This window comes from Calliphora vicina, chromosome 5, assembly GCF_958450345.1.
Source record: "Calliphora vicina chromosome 5, idCalVici1.1, whole genome shotgun sequence".
NCBI classification, from domain to species: domain Eukaryota; kingdom Metazoa; phylum Arthropoda; class Insecta; order Diptera; family Calliphoridae; genus Calliphora; species Calliphora vicina.
In genome coordinates, this window is record NC_088784.1 from 13,645,231 (window position 1) to 13,669,648 (window position 24,418).

At 31.3% G+C, this 24,418-nt stretch overlaps 2 protein-coding genes across 3 annotated transcripts; both read left to right on the forward strand.

Annotated features, from left to right (window-relative positions):
- The first annotated feature begins 10,897 nt into the window (after nt 1-10,897).
- Nucleotides 10,898-17,935, forward strand: chn (charlatan). 2 transcript variants are annotated; one of them, XM_065513638.1, is made up of 6 exons: nt 10,898-11,182; nt 11,326-11,948; nt 13,872-14,921; nt 14,997-15,176; nt 15,261-15,548; nt 15,915-17,935. In XM_065513638.1, exons 1-6 carry the CDS (start codon nt 10,991-10,993, stop codon nt 17,902-17,904), a joined length of 4,323 nt encoding a protein of 1,440 aa, XP_065369710.1. In that variant the 5' UTR covers nt 10,898-10,990; the 3' UTR covers nt 17,905-17,935. The 2 variants fall into 2 exon arrangements, with proteins under 2 accessions (XP_065369710.1, XP_065369709.1); XM_065513637.1 differs by lacking the exons at nt 14,997-15,176; nt 15,261-15,548 and having other exon boundaries at nt 13,872-14,403; nt 14,491-14,921.
- LOC135961978 (protein phosphatase 1 regulatory subunit 36-like) lies at nt 12,350-13,774 on the forward strand. Its single transcript, XM_065513639.1, has one exon. The coding sequence runs from the start codon at nt 12,357-12,359 to the stop codon at nt 13,731-13,733; it is 1,377 nt and encodes a 458-aa protein (XP_065369711.1). The 5' UTR covers nt 12,350-12,356; the 3' UTR covers nt 13,734-13,774.
- Nucleotides 17,936-24,418: the final 6,483 nt, after the last annotated feature.

Genomic DNA, 24,418 nt, shown 5'->3' on the forward strand with positions numbered 1-24,418 from the left:
TAAGAGTTTTTGTGGGGTCTGCATTTAAAGATCGAGGATAAACGGATGATACAGAAACGATCGAAACTTAAGGTCAATATCGTACGAACCAAACCTTCAACATAATGTAAAATTTGGATTGACGGATTCAGCTAATGCTCTAAATTCTACTTGTTTACTTCTTTGGAAGTCATGTTTAAGCTTAGTACATTTTTGAACTCATTTGATCCCCAGTTAACAACTAAAAGTCACTACTGAGCCATGACTACTGTGAGCAAAAATGTAAATTATGAACTTGCACGATCTTTTGGATTTAGCTTTAAGGCTTGCAACCTTATAGATCCCACAAAGAAACAAACTTTTTTACTCTTAATCTCGTTATTAGTATTACTGATCAATAGCGATCAATTGAAGATCACTTCGATCTTTAGACTTTATGTATAAGCTATGAGTAAAGATCGCTGCTAAACAGATAATATAGACACGATCGATAACCTTAAGAGCAATATCGCCTGAACTATTCGTGAGATAAAACAAAAACACCTAAACACAATGTAAAATAGGGTTGACAGAATGAAATAATGATTTTTTCTCTTCCTTAGAAGTCCTTTGAAAGCAATTGATCTCTAGTTAATAATAAAAATTAAAACTAGTTCATTTTTAACCTATGCAAATTTTTAAAAGGTGTTACTTAGTTTGCAAAGGTGTTAAACTTTCTGCATAAGACATTTTAAAGGAATTTAACTTATACAAAAGTTCAAGGATCTTTCTCTACTACCACTTCATCATTAAAAACCACATTAATATTATTGCTTAAAGCCTGCATTTTAAGCAAAAGCTAAAAGAATACAATTTTTATTTATAAATGTAGCTGAAATGTTGTTTTCTTATAAGGGCGGCAGGTGGTATGATGAGTCTTGTATTTTGGTGACTAGGTGGCAACTGAAGTTGTTGATTTCAAAAAAGCCACCATCATCATCTTCATCGTCATGTTTAAGGTTTTCTTTATTTTACCATAGTAAGACCAGTAAGTAGAGTCTATAATTTTTGGGTTGGTTTGAAATCTTAATGAATTTCTTAAGGTCTTTTGGTTGTTTTTTTTTCTGCTACTCAGTTTTAAATTTAAAAAATATTTTTGACGAAAGAAGCTGGTTGATGATGAGGTTTGTTAAATGAATGAAAAAAAAAGTTGTTTATGATGTTGATTATGGGTGGGTAGGGGTCTCAATTTGGTGTGATGGTTATTTTGTTTAAGTGTTTTACTTGAAAAATATATAAACAAATTTGTTAATGATTGTTTATGTGTATTTTTTTTTTGGAATACTAACATTTGAAAAGTAGTTTAACTACTTGGTAACAAATCAATTTATAGAAAAATAAATGGGGGCGTTTAAATAAGAATTCAAGGTTATTTGGTTGCTTAAACAATTAATTAAAAATATTTGAACAATTTTTGGTTCAAACTCTTGAAAATAGTTAAAATACAAATCCCTTTAAAACCCCTCTGATACAAATTTACAAAAGCAGGTGCAACCCTTATAAGCCACGATCATCAAGCTGAAGTTTCCTTTAAAAGGTAATTTTCTTTTAAAAAATATACAAAGCAACCTGGCAAACAGGTTGTTTTTTTTAATAGTCCTGTCTCACCACAGCAGTTTCTTAAGCAAGACCTACACCCTTTTCTTACAATCGACCATCATCATTAATTCACTTATGTTTATTTTTGAGTATTTGAGTGTATTTTTATAAGTGTGTATAATTTAAAAAAATATAAAATAAAACATATAACCCACAACAGTTGTTTTCATGTTTTTTAAAAAGAATCAAACAAAATAAAAGAAGAAAAAAAATCTCATTATCCTGTTTTCTTCGCTCATCCTTATGTTGAAAAACTGTTCAACTCCTAACTCTGCACGTCGTAAATGTGCACGACAGGCAGGCATGCAACATGTGCTAAAAATTCCCAGACATTTATAGATTTTTTTCTTCGTTTTTTTTTTCTTTCCTAAATGCATTTGTAAAGAGGGGTTGTTTTTCTTAAGTCCTTTTTTTTCTTTTTATTTCTTGTTACAGCTAAATAAAGGTTCTTCTTAAAGGAGGAGCAGCAAAAAAAAATAAAAGAAGAACCAAACCAGTTGCATTTTCTGTTATCAAAACTGCAGTTTTATAAGGGTAACAAGTGTTAGGTCTTTTTAGTGACAGGTTGTTCTAGTAGGTTTCATATTTTAGGGGTGGGTTTACAGGTTGTGTTCTTAAAGACGTTTTTAGAAATTATTAATTTTCTTCTTTTTCAAATTAAACTGACCAGAGGGGTTGCCATTACTTGCTTTTCAAATAGCTATTGGTGTAAATTTCCCACGTTTTTAGAGAGTTTCTTAAAGGTTTGCACAATTTCCCTTAAGAAAGTTCCCAACAATTAAATAATAAAGACAAAAGAGGTTAATTTCTTGTGGTTAAAATTAATAACCTGACTAATTCGTTGGTTCCCACAGAAACCACTCAACCTTGATTAAGGAAACATAGTTTCCGAGCAATTGCGACTATTTGGTTGAAAGGATAAGCTATAGTCTATCAAACCACCGATCTTGCGATTTAACCCGGATACACTTTTTTAAGGATCGATCCTGTGATTTGACATCGATACCGTTTTTAATGATCGCTGCTAGGCTGGTATCGGTAAACTGTCCAATTCCATTAACACGAGAATCATTCGAGCCGTTGCGATCAAATAGATTTTTGACAATTTGGTTGAAAAGATCTGCTACCGATCCTGCTATCTAATCCTGATACACTTTTTTTAAAGTTTTATAAGGGTAACAAGTGTTAGGTCTTCTTATTGGCAGGTTCAGTTCTTTATGTACTAAAAGACGTTTTTAAAAATTATTTATTTTATTTTCAAATTAAACTGGCCAGAGGGGTTGTAATTACTTGTGTTTCAAACAGACATTTGTATAAATTCCCACGTTTTTAGAGTTTCTTAAAGGTTTGCACAATTTTCCTTAAGAAAGTTCTTAACAATTTAATAATAAAGACAAGTGGGGTTAATTTCTTGTGGTTAAAATTAATAACCTGGTTAACACAGAAACTATTGAACCTTTAAATGAGTAACGGAGTTCATTGAGGTGTTTCAAAACTCAGAAATCTTTAAGTTTTATATTTTTTTCTTTTCATAGCTTTTTACTTTTAAATAAAAACAAACAACAGCAAAGCAAAACTATTATTGAGATGTCAAGATCGTTTTACCATTCCTAGGCAATTAAAGCATTTTGCATGAACGAATAAGTTCGATATATTCGACTGTATCGAAAGCTACTGATCCTCTGATTAGTAGCCGATCGATGAATTGCAGATAACCGGTAGCTGTCCAATATAATTAACACGAGTATCGTGCGAGCAATTGCGATCAAATAGATCTTTGATCATGTCCATCATGTCTATCACCCAACCGATCCTGCGATTTAAAGATCCTCCTATTCGTACCCGATCGATGCATTGCGGATAACCGGTATCTGACCAATATAATTAACACGAGTATCGTGCGATCAATTGCGATCAGATATATCTTTGAAAACTTGGTTTTAAGGATCAGCTACAGTATATCACTCCACCGATCTAGCGTTTTAAAGACCTATACTCGGCTGATAAGAAGAAACTGTATAATCCCTTAAACTCGAGTATTAATCAATACATTGCGATTAAATAGATCGTTGAAAACTGTGTTTGGAAGGATGAGAAGCAGACACATAATTGATCGTAAGATCATGCATACAAAGATCTAATTTACATTCCCACGACTTTTAGAATCGTTACATTTTTGGAATATCTAAATAATTTACTTAAAACTGAGTTATACTACGATCTACCATGATCTCTACTTTACATTCCTAAACTTAGCCTCTCACCACACGCATGTTAACCAAACTGACTACCCGCAGCACTATAGCCACTCAAACCACCCAATGCAAAATTACAATAAAAAAACCACAAAAGACCAGAAACTTTAAAATTAACTTTAAGACAAACTGATAGACATACAACTGCAGAATCTACAATACACAATAGCATGGAAATTGAAAATAACAAAACAACTTACGACTTCAAACTCAATGTTAAAAGATTTTTTAAACAGACTAGCAGTAAAAAACGATATTTAACAAAATTTGAATGGTGGTGCGTGAGTTCAGTCATCCATTTCGTATGACAAAAAACAAAAAGAATAAAAAATGTGAAGGAAAAAAAAACACCAGCAATGGGTTGGGTGGCTTGTTACATGGTGGCTTGAAAATACAAAAAACCAAAGATACAAGCACGTTTCAAAGACAAGCCTGGCAGAAAATATAAAAAAAAATTACAAAAAATCCCAATAACACACCCGCCCGCTAGCTATAATGACTACAAGTTTTTTTTTTTTCAATTTTTGGTTTTATATTATTTTGCACTTTTAAATGAGCAGAGATGATCATTAATAACTTTAGTTTGTTGTGTGTATTTTTGCTAGAAAATATATAGCAAACAAAACATTTTGAAAAGCCTAAAACAACAACCTCAAAATAACTAAATGAATTGTGTGGTACAAGAGAAAAAAAGTAGCCCATTAGTGTCGCCAGACACCCCAAAATAAAATATTAAAAAAATTTGATTGTGCAGGCCCTGTGTACTCATAGTGCATGCAGCCTACGTTTGGAGAGAAACTTTATGGTGTTAAATTGTACAATACACTTCACTAATATTTCAAAACAATGTGAAATGGGTATGGGAATGGGCAAGGATTATCAATGACTTGGATGAGCTGTACATTTCAAAATTATATTCTAATTTATCTTGCCAAGCCTAGAGACTAATGCCTCAGGCTGGTGGTAATGGAACAGAGCAGATAGCCGATCTTGAAAGATAATGATATATTCATGAACTTTAACATTCGCTTTGAGCTCCCCGAAGTCTAAGTCATATTTTAAGGTAGAAGCACTGTGATCACTACATCTAGGCTGGTGTTAATGGAACAGAGCAGATAGCCGATCATCGATCTTGAAAGATAATAATATATTCATGAAGTTTAACTTTCGCTTTGAGTTACCCGAAGTCTAAGTCATATTTTAAGGTAGAAGCACTGCGATCACTACATCTAGGATAGAGGTTATTAAGTGATTATCCCATATTCTAATCGATATTAATTAAATATTAAAAAAACCTGGATCTATATTAGAAACGGCTTTAATGAAATTTTCGTTGAGAGTCTGAATCGTTTAGCCACAAAAAATCCTAACCAACATCTAAGACACTCAATTAACACTGCCAAGGACTGCTGATAACAAGATTATACAACCTAGGGCGGTAGAGATCGATTATATGGTGTGTTGTGAGATAAAAGATCGTGACGTGATACAAAGTTTTATTTAAACGTGAATCGTTTTGCTGATAACAAGATTACGGAACATAGGACGCAACAAAAAAGCCTAACGAACATCTAAGACTGCTGATAACGAGATTACGGAACATAGGACGAAATATATCGATTGTTTGAGGAGAGGTGTGAAGCGCTCTCCATTAACTAGAGACCAGTGGTTGGATCAGGATGGTTCTAAATGACCGGACCGCAACTTTGCTAAAGAGAGGAATAATTCTTGGATTAAATCAGAAAGAGATCAGTGGTATTGTAGCAGGCTTGAGGACATGCTAATGCTGATCAGTTTCAATAAGTTTCAATAAGTTGAGCGACACAGCACTCACATTTGCGATTAGTTTGCAATATTTCTCAACGTTGCTCAATTGTAAAACGATTCATATCTTAAAGCTGAAAGGGACCAGTGGATGGATCAGGTTTGCTGACATGGTAATCTCGATCAGGCTTGGTTCACCGATGATTCTAAATGACCGGACCGCAAAGTTTCTTAGGCACCACTTAAGAATTTGTTAGAGGGAGAGGAATAATCAGAAAAGAATCAGTGGTTTTGGATCAGGCTTGGGAACATGGTAATGCTGATCAGTTTCAATAAGTTTTGGGGCAAACATCATGAGTGGAAGGTGCTTAGTTTCGAGAAAAACTACGTTTCAACAGACAACAGCACTCACTTTTGGAATAAGTTTGAAATATTTCTTAACATTGATCAATTACAAAACGATTCATGTCTCAAAGTAGAAAGAGATCAGTGGTGTTGGATCTGGCTTGGTGACATCCTAACTAACTCTCTTTGCTAAAGAGAGGAATAATTCATGGGTTGAATCCATGGGAATAGTAGTTTTGGATCAGACTTGCGGACAAACATCATGAGTGGAAGATTATTTATTTCGACCAAAACTTCGTTTCAATAAACAGACAACAGCACTCACTTTTGTGATTAGTTTGCAATTGTAAAACGATTCATGTCTTTAAGCTGAAAAAGACCAGTGGATGGATTAGGCTTGGTGACATGGTAATCTCGATCAAGATTGGTTCACAAATGGTTCTAATTGACCGGACCGCAAACTTTTCTTAGGCACCATTCGAGAGTATGCTAGAGGGAGGAATAACTCTTGGGTTGGATCGGAATTCGCTCGCCAATAGTGACTTATCTGGGCTCAGTCAGACAAATCGTGCAGAGGGAAGTGGCTAGGAAATGCTTTAATTATACTGTTGGATGTTTTTGTTCAATCACCTAAATGTGATGACGTTAAGGGCGGCACATCATATTCTATCTAATAATAGCATCACAGAGAAAAAACTATCAGCAACATTAATAAAAAAAATCTGTTCTTTTCCTAACATGACACCAAGTATTGCCTTAACCTAAACGCCTAACTTTAATTATGTAGCGCAGCCACACTCACACAAAAATTGCGTATGGTTAATGATAATGACGATGACAACAATAATAATGATGATCATGACGATCTCCAACACCCAACAACCGGTTCTTGATTGTGGTTATTGTTGATATTTGTTGCTTTCAAATACAGATCTCCCCTGCTACCCCACTCCCCAACAAAAAACGAAGGCCTCTCTTTCATCAGCACTCCACAACCAACCCATAAATTCAAAAAAAATAATAACAAAAACTAACTGATCTTTGTACACAGACAACAAGATGAAACAAAAAAAAAATCGCGTGCGTCTGATGGCGGTTGGAGGTTTCTGCTGTAAAAGATGAGGATGATGTTGTTGGTGGTGGTGCTGTTTTGTTGTTAAAACTAACGACAAATGTTTGATTGTTGACGTTGTCATTAAAATTTACGCGCCCATTTTCAACCCACTCAATTCTACTCTCCATGGGTTTGTGTGGTGTTGTGATGTGATGTTCAGTCGTAGTTGTAGACTAATGCAAGCAAGTATTTGTAAGTGTTGTTGTGCTTTTTTTTTTGAGGCGGATGTTAACAACAAATATCAAAAGTTGTTGTTGATGAGGATGATGTGCATGTTTAAACATCAATTTCATAATGAGCAGAGAATTTTCCATGATAGTGGGTGATATTTTAATGGCTGATGCCTGGGTTGTATGTGTAATTTTTTATCATTAAACAAATTATTAAAGGTGGGTGCGTTCTAGATTTTCAAACTATGGAAAATTGTGTGTTTAAATAGAAGGTAAACAAAAATTACATCCTGTTTTACTCCACGAAAACATCCTTTCAAAATGAACTTGATTAAAACCCTGACCATTAAACTTTAAATCTTTACCATTGAGTTGTTATTTTTAACGCCAAACAAACAACTGTTGCTCAGCACCCACTTCCAAAACTTAAAAACAAACATAAAAAATCCCCCTTAGAAAACAGCTAACAAAAAAAATCATTGAAAAAAAGTTGAAATCTTAAGGTTTGGGTTTGTTATTGTTGATTTTTATTTTCCTAATAAGGAAAAAAAACAAAAATAAAATATTATATCTTTGCCACAACCTAACCCAGACGCTGGATACCTTTACACCCATTTTTATTTTCATGCCACATACAACAACAGTCTCTCTGATATAAAGTTTGATATATGGCATGGCATGATGAAGTCTTGTGTAGCCAGCATCCACCCACTTTTTTATTTTGAAACAAAAAAAAAAAAACAAGTAAAAACGATGTTTAATGTATAAAACGAATCTCAAAGGCCCTACATATAAAAAAAAAACCTAACAAATTATTAAATTTAAATGAGTATTCAATGATGGGGAAGATTTAAAATTGTTTAAGTTCAAACAGAATGAACATGTTATCCCCAGACTAGACTAGCAATAAATATGTTGGCAATTGCTTTACTTATGTTACCCCCTGTCTATACTTGACAAATATTTATCATAACAATTAATGACGTTTGATGTCAAGACAAAGTTGTCTGAGCAAAAGAACTAACAATTTTGTCATAACGAAGCAATAATACTAATAAATGGGGACTATACCTAATAAGTTTTTATCTTGACAACAATTTTGAAGTTTGTCATGATAAAAATTGATTAGGTATAGACAGGGGGTAACGAATCAATAATACTAATAAATGGAGACTATACCTGATAATTTTTTATCTTGACAAATTGTCAACGAAAGACTGTTGACAATTATTGTCAGGTACAAAAATGCACTGGAGATAACATAATTTTGACACTTGCTGCAATATATGTTAATGCATTTATTGCCAGTCTAGACTATGAGTCTATCATACTTTGAATTAGATTTGATCCCTAATGTCACAAATGATATGATTAACCTAATATTTAAAACCTAACTCATGTAGTACAAAGCCTACAAATATAGAGCATTCATTCACAAAAGTATACAAAAGTTTTCTTTTATTTTTTTTATATATTTTTTATTTTTTTTTTGGTTTGTAAAGAGTAAAATAAATACCCAAACAAAAAATAAAACGCAAATATATAACAAACACACTTACTTTAATACGAATGTATAAAAATACAATAAAAAAAAACTAAAGTCTGGCGTCAAAATATGACTTGAAAAAGTGGGTGGCTTGCTGTTTGTCTGTTAAATATGTGATTTGAATATAAAAGATATAAAATTTTTGGGGAGGAGGGGAGTTTACTTCTAGGAATTGTCAATATAACCTTGAACTTTATGGTAACCAACAAAAGTTTTAAGCAAAACTGTTTATAGCTATATATTTTAAACAAAATTTAATATTAAGTTCCTTAAAAACAACTTAATGAAATGCTTTTAGATTTATATTAAATTTTGATAAAAAGGAAGTGAAAAGTATTTGGAATTATCTTTAAAAATTTAATATAACTTCGCAAGAAGCCATTTTTTAAATTTCCTTGCAATAGGAAACCAACTGGATAAAATAGGTTTAGCAATTTGCGCCTAAAAGTATACAAATTGTAGACTAAGAGAGAAATATAAAGATATCAAAAATTTAAATCCCCTGATCGTAAACCAACAGAATAAAATTGGTTTCGGACCTTTATCCTCACAAATTACCTTACAAATAAAAAACCAAGATTTCGCGCCTAAAAGTATGCAAATTTCGTCAAGTATAACGAAAATACTGAAATGAACAGTTGAAATCCTCTGATCATAAACAAGATAAAATGGGTTTCGCAATTTCGTGCGTCCTTATCCTCACAAATTTCCTTACAAATAGAAAACCTAGTGCGTAAAATGCTTTCGCGCCTAAAAGTATGAAAATTGTAGACAAAGGTTCAAAATACTTATAAGAACAATTGAAATCCTTTGATCGTAAACCAACAGGATCAAATCGGATTCGGATTTTCGTGCTTCCTTATCCTCACAAATAACCTTACAAATAGAAAACCAACTGTGTAAAATGGGTTCTAGCATTTCGCCCCTAAATGTATGCAAATTGTAGACTAAGAGAGAAGTATAAAGAAAATACTAAAATGAACAATTGAAATCCTATGATCGTAAACCAACGGTATTAAATGGGTTTCGAAGTTTCGTGCTTCCCTATCCTCACAAATTAGCTTACATATAGAAAACCATCTGCGTAAAATGGACTGTAACATTTCGTGCCTAAAAGTATGCAAATTGGGACTAATGGTAAAGTATAAAGAAAATATTGAAATGAACAATTGAAATCCTGTGATCAAAAGCAAACAGGATAAAATGGAATTCGGAATTTCGTGTTTCCTTATCCTCACAAATAACCTTACAAATAGAAAACTAACTGTGTAAAATGGGTTTCAACATTTCGCGCCTAAAAGTATGCAAATTGTAGACTAAGAGAGAAGTATAAAGAAAATACTAAAATGAACAATTGAAATCCTTTGATCGTAAACCAGCAGTATAAAATGGGTTATAGATTTCGTGCTTCCTTACCCAAACAAGTTGCAAATAGAAAACCAGCTGCGTAAAATGGTTTCGAACATTTTGCGCCTAAAAGTATACAAATTGTAGACTTACAGTGAAATATAAAGAAAATACTGAATTGAACAATTGAAATCCTTTGATCGTTTAATGGAAACAATTTTAATTTAGTTTAAATCCTCCTAATTACTGCATATTTCAGATCTTAAACATTTCATGCATTATAAATACTATAAATTTCATCATAATACTAAAGCAACCATCAATTATGACTCATACTCTGCACACAGCTTGTCTAAAGCAAATGCTAAATAAGAATGTGGGTTCTTGGCTAGTACTACATCGAAAACCCCCTTCAGCATGCATAAATTTAGCATACAATGTCTCGTAAGAACAACTAAATTTTATAAGAAAAAAAAACTTGAAACTAAAAAAAACCAACTTGCTTTATTTCAACAATTTATGCATACCGATAGTATTCCAGGAATATAACACCACAAAAACAGCAAACAAAATATTGACAACATAAAACCACACAACTACCAGACGCCCCCTACCTTTTGTTGAAACAACCAACAAAAAAAAAGCACAATTCCGAAAAAGAATTTTTACAAACTTTAAGAAACAACACAAAGCGGATGTTTATGAAAAAAAAATCTTCATTTATGTATTCTCTTTTTTTTCTTTTGCAGTTGGAAGGGATTGGCAGTAAGAGCAACAGCAATATTGCATTTAAAGGTTTTATTGAAGCATCAACAGCCGTGTTGCAAAAGCCATGGCAACAGTAATACCACCGACCTCAAATGTTGAGGCCGCCTATGAAGATATGTTCAAAGAAATCACAAGAAAATTATATGGTGAAGAGACCGGAAATGGTTTGCATACACTAGGAACCCCCGTAGCACAGGTGGCAACAACAGGACCCACAGCAGCACCAGAAGGTGAACAAAGATCATTTACAAATTTGGTAAGTTTTAAGACAATACTACATACAGTACAATAAACACCAACCTAACAAATAAATAAATAAAGGAAGTTTCAACTAATAAAACGCGTAACTCTTTTTGTATGTTTCAATGTATTTTATTTTATTTTTCTTCTTTTATGCAGCAAATTGATCGTTCTACACAGCCTACAATTGAATACGAACACAATAATCCCAATAATGCAACAGCCACATCGGTGGCTGCTGCATCGGCAGCGGCTGCCACAGCAGCTGTTATTGCTGCCGCCACCACACAAAATGCCACAAATGTTGTTATACAGCAACAACCTGAGGGCTCTGTGGTTGTAACAACCACCACAAATACAGGTGGAAATTTCAAATCGGAAGATCATTTGAGTACAGCATTTGGCTTGGCGGCATTAATGCAACAAAATGGTTTTGCCACCACAACCGGTACTATTTTGAGTACACAGGCTATAAATAAAGTTATAACAACGGCTGCTGGTAGTCAGCAGCAGCAACAACAACAAAATGTGACAGGTGATCAACAACAGCAGCAGCAGCAACAACAGCAACAAACTTGGTCTAATGAGGGCACACAACAGCAAGATCAACAGCAGCAGCAACAACAACAGCAACCCGCACCTACCACACAAATTGTACAATGGACAACAACACCAAGTGGTAAATTACAAAGTTACTCCACTACTACGGCCCAACCACAACAACAGCAGCAGCAGCAACAACAGCAGCAGCAACAACAACAATTAACAACTCCTAAGTCAAAGTAAGTTAAATAAACTTAGTTACCACATACAAATATTCAAACAAAAGCCATTAAAAAAGAAAGCTTTTCAAAAGCTGTTTCAAGCTTCTATTGAATTCAGATGAGTTAAAGCAAAAGCTTATTTCTAAACCAAGTTCAAAAGCTTTTCTCAAATTACTGTTTCCAATGAATAAAAAGCTTTTGCAAGCATCAATTTCTTCCAAGCTGATTTAAAGCAAAAGCATATTTCTAACCTAAGTTCGAAAGCTTTTCTGAAAACACTGTTTTTCAATGAAATTAAACTTTTTTAAGCTAAAATAAACTCAAGCTTTCCAAAGTAACTGACACTTAAAATTTCATTCACAAACGTTCAGTTCAAATATTTTCCTTCCATTTATTTCAAAACTATTTCAAATCCTCTCTATTACAATGATTCGAATACACACTGACAATTTCGTGCCCCGTTATGTAAACGGCACTTGGATTTGGAATGACCAGCAAGAAGATCTGCAATTCGATTCTCGGGAAGAAGCCAGCAAAGAAATAAGCAAAGAAGAATATGTTGTCATAGGAGGCTATAAATTCCTAGCAAATATCAATCAATTAGAGGAAATGATATTCCGTCAAGAATTTCAAAGGGCCGATACCACGCACGATTATGAGGCCATACTAATACAAGATATTAAAGACTTGGTCATGTTTTTATCGCCCCAGGAGATTCTAACCAAAGATTTCATATACTTTCTCAACACTAAAACCGTGCACACATTCCTCAAGGCTTTGGTAATATATTTTGAGTACTTTTTGAAATTTGTAGAATTCATACTCATACGTAGAGATGAAATAGCGGGCGAAAAGGCTCAAATACAAAGTGAGGAGAGTACGGCAATTAAGAGAATCTTTGCCAAACAACTGTCTCAATATCGTTTGCTGTTGGCCCGAGAATACAGTGAGATTCTCTTGGGCAATGGCGAGATGAAAAAATTCTATCACATCAAACCCATAGTGAACATTTCTCAGTCCATTAAAGATAAAGCTTTTCATGAGGGTTTTCTAGCTTTCTGCACAAATTTTGTATGGATTTCAATGTATAGAAGAGATTTGGAACTAATCGATATGGAAATGAATCGTTTATTTAGATCAGAACATTTTTCTTTGGTACGTTCGGAGCGCTATCAGTTTTCTGCGGTGGAGGCCAGCATGTTGTATGGCAAAAATTATAAGCGTTGCAACTATCGCGCTCAAAACTCTCCACTCATTATGGAACTCAATAGTGTGGCCAAGGAAAATGTGCCTTTACTATGGATAGGAGCAAGAAAATATCGTGGTACTGATTTGCGCATTTTTCAAATCGAATTGGAGTTTATTGTGCCCGACTCACAGCTCTGCCTAATCGATGTGAGTCATGGCATATTGGGTCATCCTAGAAAGATATATGATACCATGTTAAATATCAATTGGGAGGCGGTACGTTTTCAGCACTATTCCGAGTTATATGATCCATATCGCATTATAAGACAACCCTATTTGGAAATTCCGAAATTAAATGCAGAGGAACTGCGTAAAAATTGCGAAAAATATGAATCATATTATCAATTGAAACATTCTTTTGAGGGTTGGGATCGTAGAATGTTGAGAAAGTGGTTGAAACGTGAGGAGATTGTAAATTACTTCAAAACTGAGGGTATTTTAACGGATGTCTGGCTGAAGTGTAAGAAAGAAATAAAGGAAACGGCCTATGGACCCTCAGTAGAGGAAATCACCAAGAAGTTTATAGCACGCAAGGAAAAATTAAGAAAGAAATGAAAAGATTTTGGTCAATTTGTAGAAATAAATATATTTTTAAAGAAAATTGAAAAAGTTTAATTTAATAATAAAGCCGTTCATAGATAAATTCTTATTAAAACAAACACATATTCATATTCCATTCTATTCTCTTTACAGAAACAATAAAATTCGTAATGATCATACCTCTCCACCCATTAACAACACCGCTGAAGTCATCTATACTAGTCCCTCGACCTCGGGGAATATGGCGCAACAACAACAGCAGCAGCAACAACAAACACCTCCCAATGCAAACACTTCAACATCCTCGAATACATCATCTTCTGGAGGTAGCTCGAGCAGTAATAGTCGCAAAAAATCTCAAAATAATCAAAATAACAACAATAATAACGGACAACCTTTGGTACAAAAACGTTATGCCTGCACGCATTGTCCCTATTCAACAGATCGTCGTGATCTCTATACACGTCACGAAAACATCCACAAAGATGAGAAACCATTCCAATGCTATGCCTGTTTGAAACAATTTAATCGGGCCGATCATGTTAAGAAACATTTCCTGCGCATGCATCGTGAAATGCAATATGATATAAACAAGACGAGAAGACATGTACCATCCAGTTCGAGTGGTGGCGGTGGTGGTCATCATCATCATGGCGGCGGCAGAAGTAATATTACTATAACAACGGTAAATACTCCTTCCACTACTACTACCATTAATAGTAATTTACTTAATGATGGCAATACAATTGAACAAAAACCTATAATCTTCCAGACTCAGGCGAATGTCAATTTGGAACAAGCGTTTTTGGAACAGCAGCGCCAACCTACATCTTCTAGTCTCAGCATAGCCGAAACCATTGAGGCTGTGGCCACAGCAACAGATGCCCCCTTGCCGCAAATGAAACAGGAGAAGAACGATGACGGTTCTTTGGTGAGTGGCCAGATGGCCAATGTAAAACCCAAACGAGAGAAACGTTTTACCTGCTGCTATTGCCCCTGGTCGGGTGCCGATAAATGGGGCCTAAAGAGACATTTAAATACCCATACAAAACCATTTGTATGTCTATTGTGTGATTATAAAGCAGCCAGATCGGAGAGACTGGCCACTCATGTCTTAAAAGTACACAACAAAAGAGCTTGCAACAAATGCTCTTATCTGGGAGATACTTTGGAAGAATATCAACAACATTTGAATGAAGTGCAGTAAGTATTTTACTATTAAAACTATTTTACAAATAACTATAATCTGTTTCTTATTCCTTTTGCCAAACAATAAAGTCCTACGACTCCCTCTAATCGTAGTAATAGTAATAATAACAATAACTCTACAAATAATACTACAACAACTACTACTAACAACAATTCTTCAAACAATTTAAATGTTTTACGTACAATTGGCAATACTTTAGGAAATAATAATAATCAACTAAATCAATTTCAAAATAATAACAATTTTAGGTAATTAATATGGTTTTTTATTAAAGATTTCACATGGTTTTAACAAGATTTTCTCTTTACATCCAACATACTTAAAATGATTAGTGTTAATAATGTTTCAACAACTACGACAAATGGCAATTCTGTTACTATATATACCACTACGACTACAGACAATCAAGGTGGTAATATTACAACAGGTGGTCCTTTACAAGAAATTATAGTTAATCCCTCTTCAATGGTGGGTTGGCGTTTAAGTGCCAATGGCTCTTTAATACCACCACACGACTTGTTGACGGGAGGCCTGCCAAACGCAGCAGCCCAAAAACGTGGCTCCGAGCGTTTATTTCAATATCTTGAGGCAGACGGAAGCGATCCAGAAGATTATGCGCGGTATATATGAAACTAAAGTTGTTTGTTTTTTACGTTAAGCTTTTTTGATACTTTTGAGTTTTTAGTTCATTGTTTTAAATGGAGTATAAGTTTTTTCTTTTTATCTCATTTTACTGGCAAAATGTTTGCCTTATTTAAGCTGCTGTTCATTTTTTATTGTTTTATTGAAGTTTTTGTTTGATTCTTTTGAGAAAATCCCAGCAAACCTGAAAATAGTTTGAAAGATTTTGTTAACAAGTTGTTATTATTTGATTTTAGTTTTCTTAATTTAATTTTCTTACCTTTTCTTTTGGCTTTATTATATTTTTTGTGTATATTTTAAACTCCATACATATATTTAATTTTGTTCTTTAATCTTTTTTTCAGTCTTTTAAAAATGGACGCAATTAGTCGCAATACAGCTTCAGTCGCTCAGGATTTTCATAAGGCGGGAGGCGTGCACGAGTTGAAACTACCAGCTAATCATCAACTCCTGTTCAATAATAAACTGCCTTCACAATGGACGACTAAAGAAGCAGCTGCTTTACTGCAAAGTCTAAGCAATGCCAACAATTTGAGCTTTGTGTATCAACAGCAACAACAAGAATTGCAACAACAGCGTTCCAAATATGCACCCACAAATGGTTTCCTCAATCAAAATGGCAACGCCGGCGGTCAACGTCAGCGTCAACATTCGTTGGGAGATGATGAAAATACACCCTCATCGGGCTCATCATCATCGACAACCTCATCCAGTGATGACATGTCACCGATTAAAATGGTGGAACGATCTAAGGCTTATAATTTGGTATTGAATAATAACGAGCAGAGAAAGGCGATGTCCAAGACATATTTACATAAAAATTATGATTTGCAAGAAGCATCTTCCAATTCATCATCAACGAATGCAAATGATATTTTTATAAATGCAGCTAACAATAACATCAATAACTTCAACAATGGCAATGGTAACAACAGCTGCCATACTACAGACATTATGAAAAATCAAGAGATCTTCAATGAAGATCAAGAAAATCAAGAGCAGCTTATTAGATCGTCTCCCGCATATAAATATAATAGTCAATATTATAATAATAACAACAATAACAACAACAACAACAATACAAATTTAAATAAAAATAACAACAAGTCGTCAACAAGAACAAACAATAACAACAACAATATTATTAATAACAATAATAATAATAATTATCAGCAACATCGCCTTGATCTGCAACACAATAAAGAAAACAACAATAATGCTACATTCCTCACACAAATGGAATTTCAAAATCTTAACAAAATCGGTACACAATTTCAAAATTATGTTAAGGATATCATCAGCAAATATTATGCCGCCGAGACTCCCGTAATGTTTCCAAATATGCCCACGGCCACAACTACACCTCAGCAAAGTCAGCAGAGATCAACATTGCAAACTTCACCAAAACGCAAGAGAATGTTAAGTGAAACTGAAGAGTATATAGAGTATTTGAAGAACAAAGAAGACATTACGCTAACCATAACACCAAAAAACAATCAAAATAATGCTAATATTAATAATGCAGCACAAAAGTCTCCTTTACCTCTGAAAAGAAAGCGTGATTTAGCTTCAGATTCTTATAAGAGAATATCACCAAAGAAACAAATGCTGGCAGCAGCTAATGCAGCAGCAGGAGTTTTAAACACTCCCACACAGCCACCAGCCCCAGCAGCAGTAGCCGCTTTAACGCAGTCAAGATCTAACAAGAAATCTATTTCACAATTGGCCACTTTATTGCCTTTATTGGCAGATGCAGCCTGTCAACAACAGTATTTAACAGCCCCCTTAGATTTCAGTAAAAAGCCCTCAACAGACCAAACTGACATTGCCAGCGACATTAAACAAGAAGTCACTGAAGAAATGGATGATGCTAAGGTCTCTATTAAACAAGAACCCGAAGATTTTACTCTTAAACAACAAGAAGAGCCCCAAGATCCCATAGAAACCCAAACAGCCCACAAAGCCTATGCAAATTTCTCCGTAAATGCTTTGCTCAACAACATTGGCTTAAGCGCCGACAAACGTTCATCACGCAAACAGGCTCAACCCAAAAAGATACGCATTCCTCCAGAGATGGCCATAGCCATGTTAAGAGATAAATACCTAAATCGTATGGTGGATCATAAGCTAAGCTGTAAGGATTGCATCAACTCGAAACGTTCATCAATGCTGGTGTTTAATTATCACACCAAGGCTTCGCTGTGTCTGCATCGCTTGTGGAAGCATTCGGAAAAGCCACAAAAATGCAAAAAATGTGGTGAAAAATTCAAGCAAAAGTATAATTTAAAGATGCATCAATTGAAAGTGCACAGCAGGAAGGTGGCAAAGGCTTAGAGAAAAAGAAAAAGAAGGTGCTAAAGGTAAAAGGGCATTTGAAAAACATAGTCAAAAAATTGTTTTACTAATTTCCATTTATTTACAATTAAGTTTTTTTTGTGTTGTAAAATACTGAAAGCAGTTCTTAATTTGAAGGAAATATTTTTAGCAAGGCTTTAAAACTTTTAAAAGCTTTAATTTATTGCAACAATAATTTAAAGAAGTAATTTGGACATTTTGTTATGAAAACAAATTTATATTAATTTGTTATTTCTTTATAGCCAAAAAGCTTTCAAGAGAAATAAATTAATTTTCTAAAAAAGCTTTTTTGTGAGCTTTTAATTGATACATTACTAAACCTAAAGAGCTTTTCATTAAAACATTTCTAAAGACTATTTTTATTGAAATATAATAAAATATAAAGCTTAAAAGTATTTTCTTAATAAAATTACTTTTAAGCAAATTTTCGTGAATTAACATGTTTTTTGTAAAAGCTTTAACTTATATCTTTATTATTCTAAACTTTTTTTAGCTAAGAAAAGCTTTTAATTTCAAACTTGTCTATAGCTTTTATTTATAAATTATAAAAATATTTAAAGCTTTCTACTTTTTCCATATTTCTCATGATATTTGAATTATTATAAGAATTCTAATGTTTAACTTAAAAAAGTAAAAAACGAAAATTTTCCTTTTTCTTTTTTTATAAATTAAATTAATATTAAATTTAATTTGAACCAAAAAATTAAAGTTTTTAAGAAATATTGAAATTAAATTTTAAAGCTTTATAGTTATTAATAACAAAAGCTTTATGTTATAGAAACTTTAAACAGAAATTTGGCATAAATATTTGAATTAAATATAAAGTTACAACTCAAAAACGTTTTATTATTAAACATTTGCATTAAAAGTTCTAAAGCTTTTTGTTTGTAGACAATTTTTAATAATTGAACCTTTTTTCCGATTTTTTACAATATAAAAGTTTGAATTCTTTTACTTTTTATTAATAATTTCAATAATTAGGGTTTTGTGGAAAAAGCTTTCAAAAGCTTTTTTATAAATTTATGAATTTTGTGTAAAAAAGCTTTTTAATTTTTTCCCTTTGAAACGCTTGAAAGCTTTTACCTTTTATAAATATTTTCATAAATCAAGATTTAGTGGAAAATGCTCTCTAAAGCTTTTTATTTTTTCTGAGCTTTAACTTTGTTTAAAAATTTAAAATTTTTTTTAATTTTTCTAGTTTAAAAGCTGTTACTTTTTATAAATATTATAAACATTTAAGATTTCTTGAAAAAAGCTTTTTATTTTACTGAGCTTTTTTTAATAAAAGCTTTCAAAACCTTTTATATTTTGTCTGGTTTTGTATGATTTCTATAAAAAAAGCATTCAAAATCTTTTTATTAAAAAAAAGTCAAAACCTTTTTATTTTTTCTAATTTTGTATCATAAAAGTTTTAAAGCTTAATATTTTTATAAATATTTCCATATTTTAAAAGCTTTTTATTTTTTTCTTGATTTTTTATTAAAAAACGTCAAAACCTTTTTATTTTTTTCTAAATTTGTATGATAAATGTTTTAAAGCTTTAAATTTTTATAAATATTTCCATAATTTAAGTTTTTAAAGAAAAAGCTTTCAAAAGCTTTTATTTTTTTTCAAGATTTTTTACCAAAAATCGTAAAAATTATTTACTTTTGATAAAACTTTTAATAATTTAAGATAATAAGGAAAAAAGCTTTGTTAAACTTTTTTCATTTACTTAGCTTTTGTATAAATTTATTATTTATTTTAATTTTTTTTTAAAAATAAAACTTATAATTTTTGTTTTGTATTAAGCCTTAAAATAGGAAATTTCCTAAGATTTCTTATAAAAAATAATTTACTGTTTTATAAAGTATTAAAATTAAGTTTGTTTTTTTATAAATGAATTGAAAATTTCGTTTGAAATAAAAGTATTTATTGAAGAAAAATTTACGTTACATTTTTCCTATTTTATTAAGAAAAAAAGATATTATTAAACAAAAAAGCTCTTTAGCTTGCCATTAAAACAAAAAAAATTAAACTGAAAACTAAACAAACAAAACACATAACATACTCAATTACACAAATTTCCATAATTTTTAAAAAATGAATTAAGTTTTAAGACAATTTAAGTTTAAATTTTAAGTTGTGATGTACCTGAAATATGATTTCGTCTAAAACAAAAAAAATACATAAAAAAAATTTCGTTTTTTTAAGGAAAATACTCTTTACCTAAACTAGAATTATTAGTTTTAATACAGATTTAATTCATTTACATACTTTAATAAATTAAGCTTTAATTTGCCATTTAATATTGTGTTAGCTTAAAGAGAAACCGAGAGTTAGTTGGTTAAGTTAAAGAATATTTCTTATAAGTTTTTAATTTCTGCCTTATTTTTATTAGAATTTAAATTGAATTTTTAGTTAAGCTTTAATTATTTTTTACAATATTTTTTTTTTCATTTCATTACAACAATTTAGTATTTAAGTTGACAACTACACAAACAAAACAATTTACCACCTTTTAGGAAAGTTCTTAACACCCCCTCACTCTTAAACTTTACCATTATAATTACAAAACAAACATTCTTTAAAATATAAAACTTAAAACAAATTTATAAAACAAGTCTCTAAATTATTTATAAATCATAAAAAAATAAAGGAAAACAAGCAGAAAAAAATGACTGAATGGTAACAAATAAATAATATTATAAAACAAAAAACATTTTTAAAACAAAATACACGGCATATTTTTTATTTTTTAGTATAAAAAAAATTGTATTTTTTATGTAAGAAGAAGGTTTGAAAATACAAAACAACAAATGTTACAAAATTAAATTATAAACAAACAAAAAATTTAAACAAATTTTGGTATACAAAATTTCTACAAAATTTAAGATTAAAAATAAAATTTTAGGCAATGAAACAAAATCTAACTAAAAAATACGTTAATTTATGATTTTATAATAAAAAAAAACAAAAAGACAAATTATTATTAAATAAAGAAAATTTTACTTTATTTTTAAAAAAAGACGAAACAAGAATTTTGTGTCGTATCATACATGTATGAAGGAAATGTTGGTAACAAAAATTTAGTTTAATTATGATACATAATATACAACAACAACAAGAAAACAAAACAAACAAACAACAACAACAAATACATTTCTCAAGAACAACAAAAACCACAAAAAGAAACCAATAAAAATATTAGTTTAACACAAAACAAAAATATTTAAATCAAAGTGTTTTATTTAAAAGGAAATAAATTTTATCCAGTTTTAGAAATCTTGCAGATTAGTAAATAATTTTGTTTATATTTTAGCTATAATATATCAAATATACCCAAGGAAACAGCCAGACAAACGTTTAAATGCTCTCACACAGCTTTCGAACTTACCCCCATTAACATGTTGTCTGGCTATATGTTAACTAAATGTTATACTAACAGTTTTCATTTCAAAATTATTTTAACAGATAGTATAACAACAAAATCTAAAGATAAACCCACATTTTCAAGTCATACATCCAATATATAGATTGAACAAATTTTTAATATTTTGTCACTTACCTTACATTTGCAGAAAGTTGTTGAACGTTGGCCATCTCACGTTTTCACAGAATTAACATTAACACTAAACTACCGTTACCGTAAATTTAATTTTATTATAAAAGCATCACTGCCGACAACGATTTTAATAATACTTTTACGATTTTTCCATTAAAAAAACACTAACTGCAACGATTTTAATAATACTTTTACGATTTTTCCATTAAAACCGCGCATGTTTTAAACTGGATCACTACGGACAACGATTTTAATATTACGTTTACGAATTTTCTATTTAAGACGCGTACATTTTAAACACACCGCTTTAAATAATACTGTACCGTAAATTGTCTACCGTTTAGAGCTCACGCTTGATTACCGTACTGATTTCAGTACCGTTAACGAACCGAACACAATAAACTCCATTAATGCTTAAGTCACAACCCGTCACTCAAACCCCGTTATTTTTTTTAATACCTCCAACGATTTTAATAGTACTTTTAATAGTTTTTCCATTTAAGACGCTAGAAATTACCGTACCGTAAATTGTCTACCGTTACCGTAAAAAACTCAACGATTTAAGCGACGTCTCACTGAAAACGACACATTTTTAGAGCTCGCGCTTGTTTACCGTTAACGAACTGATCACAATAAACTCCGTTGACGCTTAAGTATCACAAGCCGTCACTCAAAAACCGTTATTCTTTTTGATATATCCTAGCGTAATGTAGTCAATCTTGACTTTTGGGATCTGCAATGAAAAAAATTATAAATATTTTTAGCATTTTAAAGAATTATATGGGATTAATTCAATTAAGAACTTAAAATAACTGTAAGCTTGTACTTTGGGAAATAAATCTGTAAATTCTAAATGATTAGTCTGGTTGAATGAAATTGCACATGTGTAAAGAGGAAGTGTTGTTGAGTTTAAGTTTTGAATATGGACAGAGGTCCCCAAAGTAAATTTTTAGAACGATCCTGTTTCTTCGTTTTTGTTCCGGAAAAACAAGTAAGAGAGCTATATTCGGCTGTGCCGAATCTTAGATACCCTTCACCAAATTATACTTAAAAATAATTTCTTTTTAAATATTTAAATTTTTTTCGAAATTTTTTTATAAAAAAGTTTTTTTAAATTTTTTTTTTCGAAATTATTTTTTAATTTTTTTTAAAAAAAGTTTTTTCCAAATTTTTTTTTTTAATTTTTAAATTTTTTTTTTATTTTTGAAAAATAATTTATGACAAAAAAATTTTTAATGAAAAAAAAAATTCGTGTAAAAAATATTTTTCCCGATTTTGGCCCATTGTAGGTCCAACTTACTACAGCTTTATATACATCGTTTTTATAATGCCACTCATGGCGAAGGGTATAAACAATAGAAACTCCTCGAGCTATCAATTGTCACCTATAACTTAGGAGATATTCGCATTTTAAAATTAAATTTTCAACGGGTCCAAATATTTTCAGATTTTCTAACAAAAATGTATATATGTACATAACGAATAAAAAAACAACTTTTGCTGACCTAGTTCAAAGTTATATGCATTTAAATTTAAAAAAAGTAAGAGAGCTATATTCGGCTATGCCGAATCTTATATAACCTTCACCAAATTATACTTCAAAATAAAAATTTTAAATATTTTTAGGTAAACAAAAATTTTTTTTGCAGTTTTTTAATTTTTTGGAAATTTTTTTTTTCGAATTGTTTTTTTAAATTTTTTAAATTTAAAATAAATTTTTTTTTAATTTAAAATTTTTTTTTTTTCAAATTTTTTTTTGATTTTTAGCGAAAAAAACATTTGGTGAAAAAAAAAATCGGGTTGACCCTATGGTCTTATATACGCCGTTGCAGAGGTCTTTGAAATATCTATCATTAGATATCCATATTGTCTATATTAATGAGTTAGTAAACCAGATATAGGTCAAAAATCGAGGTTGTCCTGGTTTTTTCTTATATCTCAGCCATTTGTGGACCGATTTTGCTGATTTTAAATAGCGAACTTCTCGAAAGCATGTCTGACAAATTTATTGAAGATTTGGATCCCGAAGATATTTGGGGTCTTCAGAAAATTTATTTCAACAGACGGACAGACAGACAGGATCTAGAATATGTATGTATATATACTTTATAGGGTCGGAAATGAAAAATGTAGAAATTACAAACGGAATGACAAACTTATATACATATACCCTTCTCACGAAGGTTAAGGTTTTATAATAAAAAAGGGTATTTTCGATAGTTTTTTAAGTTGGTTAAACAAATTTTTAAAAAGATTTATAAAGAATTTATACTTTTATAACTTGAAATCAAACACTTTAAATGAAAATAAATTTGAAAAAAATCTATCTTTATGTTAAATTCAACTTTAGGGCAAAAATTCTGAAATTCCATAGTCGATATTATAATATAGGAATCCGTTTTAGATGGCCCAAAATGTTCTTAAATATTTTGTAAAGGGTTCCGATAACCCCGATCCTGGTAAGTAATTATAGCCAAAAAACTAAAAAAATCTAATTTTTGGGATTTTTCAAAAGTTTTGTGGGAATTGCGGGATTCCTGATAACAAATTCAAAAATTTGTTTTAATTTTACCATTTTCAATAGAAAAATCTATAAACTGTAAAATTTCATTAAAAAATATTCATAATTTAAAATTAAATTTCAATTTAAAAAATCTGTATCTTTCCAAAACTCAATAAAAAGCATTTTTTGTCATATTTTTCAAAATAGTATTCCATGAATTTTTTAATTGTCAAAAGTTATAGATATTTTTGAAAATAGACAAAATCCCCTATTCATTGATGTTTAACATGTCTACCTAAGAAAATACGAATAGAGCAGAGAGGTATGTGCAGGATCCATGTGATCGCAGCTCGTATATGACAGCTTTGAACGACATTCATAGAGACGCCATAAAATTCCGCGTATCAGAATAACATGAAAGTCGTACTTGGAGGTCACCCACCACC

Bases quoted from the DNA above. Each gene is read 5' to 3' on its own strand.
- chn (XM_065513638.1), top strand. From the start codon at position 10,991: ATGGCAACAGTAATACCACCGACCTCAAATGTTGAGGCCGCCTATGAA. The intron at 11,183-11,325 runs GTAAGTTTTAAG...TCTTTTATGCAG, and splicing joins AAAGATCATTTACAAATTTG to CAAATTGATCGTTCTACACA. The intron at 15,549-15,914 runs GTATATATGAAA...TCTTTTTTTCAG, and splicing joins GATCCAGAAGATTATGCGCG to TCTTTTAAAAATGGACGCAA.
- LOC135961978 (XM_065513639.1), top strand. From the start codon at position 12,357: ATGATTCGAATACACACTGACAATTTCGTGCCCCGTTATGTAAACGGC.